Below are 8,727 nucleotides of genomic sequence, written 5' to 3'. Positions count from 1 at the left end.
TTGTGGCTCTTACCGGGTTGTGTTATAGAGACAGCAGGAATAGGTTGAAATATACACTTAAAAATCAGGAAACACCTGAAATATCTTTATGCTGGGCTGCCAGCCCTCAAACACAACTATTTTCATTCTACTCCAAATGCATGTTATTGAGGCCAAGCCATTTCAAAGGACTGAAGCACAGAGTCCCCAGAGTGTCAAAGGACTTTTGTGCTGGGAGGCAGTGAAAGAAATCAAGGTGAAAAGTTCAGGAGTTTATTTTAAATTTCACTCAGAAGGTGAAAAAAGTCTTACATGGGAAGTAATTACAGAGAAGGGTTTGAAGGTGGAGCAATTCAGAATTTGGCAGACAAAAGCAGCTAACAGCAGTGGAAGTTTAAAGCTTTTCTCATTTCTCAGCTGGCACATGCTGCTGGTACAGACCAGTAACATTTGCCTCAGTACTGATGGTTTGATATCAGCAAATTTATATTTAATAAAGCCAAAATAGTGCTATAAAAACTCTGAGACCCCACTGTTGATCATTTTGATCATTTATGCAGACACAAAGCAATGCTAACTGCACCAAAATACTCTAGTGTACCAAAGTCTGTTGCTTAAGATATTCCAAAGCTCTTTTTCCCCACTGAATCCCTCCCTGAAGGACCAGATCTCTAAACATCACTGAGCACCAGGTTTGTTGCAGTTGATGGAGACATTTTTTACAGAGGGCTCAAAGATCTCCCCTTGTTTGAGATGAGAAGTGTCTACTCACATGGCCCCAGGTGAACAGTTCAGAAGAAAAATGCCACTTTTGATGCTACCTTCTAGAATAGGTGGGCTATGAAGGGGAAAGGAATGATGGTTGCAAAGCAAGATAATTCCAAGACAACAAGCAGAATATTCAAAGCCAGGAGGAAAAATCAGATGCTGTTTGCTACTACAGCAACCTGTAGAGACCCGCTGAGACCCTGTCTTCAGAAGGAAGAAGAAAAACTTGGCAGAGCCAAAAAGAAGGGGGGAAATGAAATTACAGTGTGATTAAGGGAGACATAGACATCAGTTAAAGTACACGAGGATGCAGCATCCTTCTGCTGATGTAGCCATCCATGAAGTGGGTGGTACCTCGAATATCCCTACGTCCCAGATTGCCGGGGAAACGATCCTGTGCTGTCCCTAAAACTCTACTGGGTTGAATCTGAGCTTCAGGGCACATTTCAGATGGCAGGACAGGGCAGGTGTTAAACATTGGCTATCTGTGACTGCTCCAGTCGTGGCTTTTGCACCACCCCTGACTTCATAAGGAGGGTGAGAGCCCAGAAACAAATAAATAGATATACCACTATCTGCCCTTGGTGCTATCAGCTGTCCAGCTGCAGGAGACGCCGGGGCAGGAAGAGGACGGAAAAAAGATGGGCAGCGCTGTAAAAAGGCAAAAGCACAGTTTGGGCAGGGAATAGCTGCCCATGTTCCCGGCCTGGGGACAGGCAGGGGCAGCTCCAGGCGCAGCAGGAGGAGGGAAGGCGCATCCCCCCCATCCATCCCGACCCCCCTTCATCCGCGGGGCCGGCATTCCCTGCCATTGGCGGCAGGCAGAGAGAGATCTGGGACGGATCCTCCCCTTCCTCTCCCTCCCAAGCATTTTTGAGAGGGTTTTCCCAACTTTCCAGAAGTTTCTCCCCGGCCCCTTATATACCCCCTCCGCGGGACCGGGAGGTGCACAGGGAGCCGAGCAAAGCCGTGTCCCGACCCCGCAGGTAAGGGGGGGACCCCGGGCTGGCAGGGTGGAGACAGAGCTGGGATTGCAGCAGGGTGGGGGTGGGAGGTGGATTTGGGGGTCCTGCAGCCTCTTGGCTGGGCAAAAAAATCGGGGGGAAGGTTATGGCACGGGAGGAGGGGGTGCAGTGGGGTGGGGGGAACTGGGGGATAGGGGTACAGACTGCCCCATGAGCTGGCTCTGGGTTTTTGAGGAAAGATATTAAAAATTCCCCCAGTCGCCTCCAGTTTGCAAGAGGTGGTCACAGTGAAGCTGCAGGAGAAGCTTTCAGAGAATGATGAAAAAGAAAAGGGGGATAAGAAGAGCTTTAGCTTGGTGTGAGTGAAATGCTCCAGCCCCTGCTCTGGCTTAGCCTGGGAGCCTGCAGGACCTTGGGCACCATCCCAGCGCAGGAATGAGAGCTCTCCCTGCAGCCTCCTGCCACAGCACAGCCCAACCCGTCCTTCTGCTGCCTTCATCAAGTGTCACATCCCTCTGGTGACACGGAAATAGCCTTTTGCCTGCATTCCTCTGCCCTGCAGCTCTGTGCTGCTCCTGGGAGAAACACAGCCCTCCAAAATCCCTTTGGTGCACCTCCCAATTCCGCCAGGAAAGCGGGTCCCGGCGGCCCCTGGGAAGGCTGTGGAATGCCACGCTGGCACTGGGCGTCCCCTTGCTGTGGGAGCACACGAGAGGATGTTGCTGGCTGTGCATTCCCCACATTCCCTCCATTTTCACCATGGCTTATGAATTCACCCACAATCGCTGCCATGATCCAAGAACGGGCAAAATTTCTCCGTCTTTGGGCTGTGTGACTCAGCAGAGCCCAAATCTGTCACCTGGCCCTGAAGTAATGATCCTTTTTTTAAGCTGAGGATGAAGCAGTGCAGGCCACCCCCTGCTCACAAGAGAACTACTCCATGTATCTGTTTTCTTTCAGAAAGAAAAAGGCAAACGTTGACCTCACTATGAAACAGTTTCAAGGTATCCTTAGAAATAAGGGGGAAATAGAGAACCAGGAGGAACCTCCTCAGACTTCCAGTGTTTGTCACCCTGGCTGCACTTTTAAAGAGTGTGGAGGGCAGTTTTGAGCCTACTGCACAAATCTTTGCTCTCCAGGCAGCTGGGATGGCTCTTCCCTTTACCAGAAGCCTCGCTCCCATAAAGGATTTGGGGTTGCAATCACCTCCCTCTCCGAGGCTGCGTAATTCCCACTCTGGCAAAGGGTCCCTGGTGGAACTGCGCACTCTCTTTGCCTGGAGCTACGTGCTGCGTGTTTCCTTCCATATGTAATCCCAGCGGGCCCTTCGCTTCCTGCTTGGAAAACTTTAACCCTGCAGCAACCTTTTCCTGCCTCCCCAAGCCAGGGTCAGCCCCTGAGGCTGGGCAGGAGCAGGGTGGGAGGAGAGGACCACCAAGGAGCAGAACTTCAGTGTAGTGGTGCAGTTCCTGACCAGGAAAAACTTCCCCCAAAAGCTGGAGGGGGGATTTAAAGCCTGAGGAGCTGCCAGCAGGAAGGTTTGCTGAGTGAAGGCAGGAGGGAGGGGAGGTGTTGGGCCAGGTGGGATGAGCTCCAAAGGGTTTCCAGGTACTTAGGACTGGTCACTCTGCCCATGTACCGGAGCTGGGGGCTCAGAGCCCTTGCTGGGGATGGGTTCACCTATGTTGCCATGAGATCCAACCTCTAAGGCATGAGCTGAAGGCTCTGCTGGGGAAAATGAGGCTCCCCCACCTCCCTCTGCCCCAGTATCTCTCCAGCAGGGCTGGATATGCAAACCAAGGCCGAGCAGAGCTGATCAGACAGTGCAGGATCTTCTCCAGGGCTGCCTCTGGCTTTGCTTGGTGGAAGCTCACGCGCTCCATCTAGTGCCAAGGAAGCTGAGGATTTGGGGCCCAGGCTGGGGTCCCCAGAGAGGATGGTCCTTGCCACCCAGTGCCTGCAACAGCCCTTGGATCAAGGGGCAGCACAGAAATTTTTCAGCTTTTCTTGACCAGGACAGAGGTTTTTCCTGCTCTGGGGACAGAAACATAGAATGGTTGGGTTGTGAGGGACCCCATCATCAGGCATCAGGGACAACTTTCCCTATCCTGAGTTGCTCCAAGCCCCATCCAGCCTGGCCTTGGACACTTACAGGAATCCAGGGCCAGCCACAGCTTCTCTGGGCACCCTGTGTCAGGGCCTCAGCACCATCACAGGAAGAATTTCTTCCCAATATCCAATCTAAACCTATCTTCTTTCACTAAAGCCATTCCCCCTAACCCTGTCAAGATCACATGAGAAATACCTGTTGCTTACATCCCCTGACCCTCCCTTAAATCATCCACTGTACATTAACACTGGAATTCAGGGAAACAGCTTAGGAAGGAAGTTTTCATGCCACATGCACAGGCTCTGCTTGCCAGGGTGCAGCCTGCACTCCTGAAGATTAATTGTAGCTCAGGGTGGACTTGGGATGGCTGCCCCCCAATGAAGCATTGGGTCAATGTCACTGTCACTGGAACCAAGGAGTGGCTTTCTCTGGAAGAGCCCTGTGATCTCTGGATGCTCCAGGAAGGGTTTGGATCACGCTGATGGTGAATTTTCTTGCCCAGCAGGTGCTGGGAGGCGCAGGGTGCTGCTGAAGCCATGTGGATTATGGTGGGGCTGGCCCTCCTGGGCCTCGCTGCGGCCGTGCCCTCGGAGGACAGGAAGCTGAGTGACAAGGCCACCACGCTGGCCGAGCGCAGCACCACGCTGGCCTTCAACCTCTACCACGCCATGGCCAAGGACAAGGACATGGAGAACATCCTGCTGTCCCCCGTGGTGGTGGCCTCGTCCCTCGGGCTGGTGTCCCTCGGGGGCAAGGCCACGACGGCGTCGCAGGCCAAGGCGGTGCTGAGCGCGGACAAGCTGAACGATGAGTACGTGCACAGCGGGCTGTCCGAGCTGCTCAGCGAGGTCAGCAACAGCACCGCCCGCAACGTCACCTGGAAGATCGGCAGCCGCCTCTACGGCCCCGCCTCCATCACCTTCGCCGAGGACTTCGTGAAGAACAGCAAGAAGCACTACAACTACGAGCACTCCAAGATCAACTTCCGCGACAAGAGGAGCGCCCTCAAGTCCATCAACGAGTGGGCAGCGCAGACCACGGATGGGAAACTCCCGGAGGTCACCAAAGACGTGGAGAAAACTGATGGGGCCCTCATTGTCAATGCCATGTTCTTCAAGCGTAAGTTCTGCCTTCAGTTCTTGGTACAAGTGACCCAAAACTTTTCCCCGAGCCAACACACAGAATCATGGAATGGTTTAGGGTGGGAGGGGCCTTGAAGATCATCTAAGGGAAGGTGGGCAAATCCTAGGTCCGCTGGAGGCAGCTCTTGGTCAGTGGTGGGGAACTGTGCATGGAATTACCACCCATTCCCTCTCCTTACAAGCTGTTTCTCTCTCTCCTGTAGCTCACTGGGATGAGAAGTTCCATCATAAGATGGTGGACAACCGTGGCTTCATGGTGACCCGTTCCTACACCGTGGGAGTGCCCATGATGCACCGCACAGGTGAGTGGGAAACCTCCTGCCCCACAGCTGGAGTTAGGATCATTGTTCTCCCACATTTCCACCAGCTGTTTCCAAGATTGTTTTGCCTCATGACAGAGAACAAAGCAGGGGAGTGTTTGTTTGTTCTGCTGATTCGGTCTCCCTGTGAGCAGAGAGAATCCATGTTTACTAGGAGGTGCTTGGCTGCTGGGAACAAATCCTGGCTCATGACACAAATGAGAGCCACAGCCAACTTCAATAACACTGGGCCACTTCCCAAAAGGGTGTCCAGACTCTCTTCCCTTCCTGGTCAGGGAAAGCCCAGGATGAATTCACTTTGCCTCCACATCTCACTGTTCCCTGCTTCTGCTTCCAAGGTCTCTACAATTACTATGATGATGAGACAGAGAAGCTCCAGGTGGTAGAGATGCCACTGGCTCACAAACTCTCCAGCATGATCTTCATCATGCCAAATCATGTGGAGCCTCTGGAGAGGGTGGAGAAACTGCTGAACAAGGAGCAGCTCAAGACCTGGACTAGCAAGATGAAGAAGAGATCAGTGGCCATCTCTCTCCCAAAAGTTGTCCTGGAAGTCAGCCATGACCTTCAGGTAAAGGAGGTCCTTGAACAGTTCTTTGGGATGGGAGGAACAGTGGGATGGTGGGTTATCCATGCCTGCTGCCCCTCTCCCTCCTGCACTGTGTCATCTCTGGGAGGGTCACTGACCTCTTGTCTCCTCCTAGAAACACTTGGGTGGCCTGGGCCTGACAGAAGCCATTGACAAAACCAAGGCTGACTTGTCCAAGATCTCCGGCAAGAAAGACCTTTACCTGTCCAACGTGTTCCACGCCGCGGCTCTGGAATGGGACACGGAAGGGAACCCCTATGATGCCGATATCTATGGCCGAGAGGAGATGAGGAACCCCAAACTCTTCTATGCTGACCACCCCTTCATCTTCATGATCAAGGACACTAAAACCAACTCCATCCTCTTCATTGGCAGGCTCGTGAGGCCCAAAGGCGACAAGATGCGTGATGAATTGTAGTTGGGTTTGTTTTGGTTGGGTTTTTTTTTCCCCAGAGCTTTGGTTTGTGTGTGTTTTTAGGGGGGGATTTTGACAAATGGGAAACACTATTTTGTATCCTTCTCGAACCATGGGTGCTATTCAGACCAGGGTGCATTGTGAGGAGAAACCAGCATACACTTTACCTCACCCCAAAGTCCAGATTGCACAAACCCACCTCCAGAGAGGAGCAGGGGAGCCTGGCACCAGAGGGTCACCATGAGTCAGCTGAGGTGGCCACATTGAAGCCAAGCTCCTCCCTGCACTGGTTAAGCCTCCTGCTCAGTTCCCTGCTGCTTCACCAGCCCTGCCAAGGCACCACCCTCCCATCCCAAACGCTTCCATCCCACCGCACATTTAGCGCTGCCGCTTTCCTCCCGCTTGGGTGCCCTGTGAGCTGCTCCCCGCTTTTCTCTTCCCACTCCAGGGGTGTGTGACAGAGCTCCAAGGGCCAGTTGTGCAGTCCAGCCCCTGCAGAGCCCTGGGGCAGAGCAGGAGGTGCATGGGAGATTGGAGATTGCATGGAGTTGTGCACTTCTGTCCTGCCTAACCCTGTGCTCTGCGTTGGATGCTTCAACCACAAGAGCTCCTTAGGGAGAGCATCAAAGCCAAGAGCGCCTTGGATCAACACTTCATGGAGAACTAGGGGGTTTTGGGCTGTCAGGGACAGCTGTACACTTCTGTAGGGCTGGGAAAGATTATGTTCCCTCTGTCAGGGCTCTCCCAGATCTGGTTCCAATCAGCTCCCTGGGCACTTGACCAAGGCACTCCTGACTGGCTTCTCACAGGGAGGTGGGACCAGGTTCACCTGCACTTTCTTGCTTAATTAAACACAAAGCTTTAAAGCTGCCATTACATGACTTCCTAATTATGCTCTGCTGAAGCTCCATGGTACTTTAGCTCTCTGTCTGCTGACCTGGCTAAGGAGACCCTGAAAAGCAAAGGTATTTATAGTTATATTTATGTCTGGTAATTAGCAGGTTTCACAGCCTGATCCAGGCTATTCCTAACTTCTCTTCAAGGGATATCATCAGGTCAGTACTATTTAAAGGAGCTGATACTAGCCCATTCCAGCACTTGCCATGCACTGAGAGACACCACAAGGCAAATACTGAGATTATGGAAATGATGGAAATCCATGTGTCCTAATAGAATTGCTAGTTCTGTGATACCAGCATGGAGCACCTCCATGGCTTTGCTTTATCTCCCTGCCAATTTTCCCTGCTGACATAGAAGCCCAATACTGCATATTCCCAGGGGCTGGGAGGCAGGAGGCAATGCCAAGGATGTCCCCAAACGTGGGACACTTCCCAGTGATTCAGCGCACTGAACCCACACACAGAACGTTCTGGAGGCTGGGCTGGGAGGGTGAAAGGGGTGGGCAAGGCAAGAACACACTGTGGGATATTGTGAATAATTTGCATCATGTGGATGCAGGTGTCTGATGGCTTTTATTGTCTGTTCTTGTACCGCACAGCGACAGTTGTGTAATTTTGCAATAAAACTTTTTCAATGAAAAAGCCAGAGTTAATTCCAGAGTAAAATAAACTTAGGGAGTTTCCTTGCAATCCCTAAATCCAAGACACCCTAATATGGTAACTATGGATAAAAATTACTCACTACACAAGATGAATTCCTATGGCACATCAATCTTAGCAGCTTTTCCCTTAGTTTTCTCCTGAAACTGCAAACATCCAATCCCTTAAATGCTCCACAAGTAAATAGACCAGCTGCCCTGTCCTGCTGGGCCATATAGCAGAATAAAAATTGAGCTGTCAGCCATAGGGACCAGCCTTCCTGACCCTCCAAGCCAAAGTTCCTCCAGCTGGGATCCAGTCTAGAGAAACAGAGGAGGAAAAAACTGCAGGCTAAAAATATCTTCCCCAGGTAGAAAATCCAGCAGTGGCAGACCCTGCTAATCCATGCTCTCCCACTGCTGGAAAGGGATGAATTTTTTGCCACTCACAAGCAAAACTAAAGCCACAGACATGTCCCCTTTTTCCTGGGACTGGGCTGGGCAGGCACACACATCCCTCTGGAGCTTCTCCAACACTGGAAAAGCACCAGGTGCTTCCTATCTTTCCCTAAATGGGAATTAGTGAACATCCAGCACCAACCACAGCAGGAACACCATCAACCTGGAATAGCAATAGTGTAACTAAGTTAAAAGCTTTCCAGAGTTCCTGAGTTTGTCCCACCCCCAGCTCATCTTCCAGGGCTTTTGCCCGTGGGTAGACACAGGGAATGGAATGAGCTCCCTCCTCTTTTAGGGCTTCTTCAAACAGCTCAGGGTGGTGGTAGCTCCAAGCAAGACATGTGGGAAAGGTGTTCAGCTCACATTTGCAGCCACAGCTGCTCTGTGCCAGCACCTCCCCACCCTCACAGGGAACATTTCTTTCCCAGTATCCCATTTATCCC

General features: G+C 51.9%; 1 protein-coding gene across 2 annotated transcripts; it reads left to right on the top strand.

Annotated features, from left to right (window-relative positions):
- The first annotated feature begins 1,620 nt into the window (after positions 1-1,620).
- On the top strand, positions 1,621-7,829 carry SERPINH1 (serpin family H member 1). Of its 2 annotated transcripts, none has more exons than XM_033052148.2 (5): positions 1,621-1,733; positions 4,328-4,941; positions 5,168-5,266; positions 5,623-5,855; positions 5,989-7,829. In XM_033052148.2, the coding sequence occupies exons 2-5, from the start codon at positions 4,359-4,361 to the stop codon at positions 6,289-6,291; spliced, it is 1,218 nt and encodes a 405-aa protein (XP_032908039.1). In that variant the 5' UTR covers positions 1,621-1,733; positions 4,328-4,358; the 3' UTR covers positions 6,292-7,829. The 2 variants fall into 2 exon arrangements, with proteins under 2 accessions (XP_032908039.1, XP_032908040.1); XM_033052149.2 differs by having other exon boundaries at positions 4,325-4,941.
- The last annotated feature ends 898 nt before the right edge of the window (positions 7,830-8,727 follow it).

Source organism: Catharus ustulatus, chromosome 2 (assembly GCF_009819885.2).
Source record: "Catharus ustulatus isolate bCatUst1 chromosome 2, bCatUst1.pri.v2, whole genome shotgun sequence".
In the NCBI taxonomy this organism is placed as follows: Eukaryota; Metazoa; Chordata; class Aves; order Passeriformes; family Turdidae; genus Catharus; species Catharus ustulatus.
Note: the sequence above shows the minus strand (reverse complement) of the source record. Positions and strands in the feature narration are given on the sequence as shown.

What these genes read in the sequence shown, in the direction of transcription:
- SERPINH1 (XM_033052148.2), top strand. Translation starts at nt 4,359, where the DNA reads ATGTGGATTATGGTGGGGCTGGCCCTCCTGGGCCTCGCTGCGGCCGTG. An exon ending in GCCCATGATGCACCGCACAG is followed by an intron (nt 5,267 to 5,622) that starts GTGAGTGGGAAA and finishes TCTGCTTCCAAG; the next exon opens with GTCTCTACAATTACTATGAT. An exon ending in AAGTCAGCCATGACCTTCAG is followed by an intron (nt 5,856 to 5,988) that starts GTAAAGGAGGTC and finishes GTCTCCTCCTAG; the next exon opens with AAACACTTGGGTGGCCTGGG.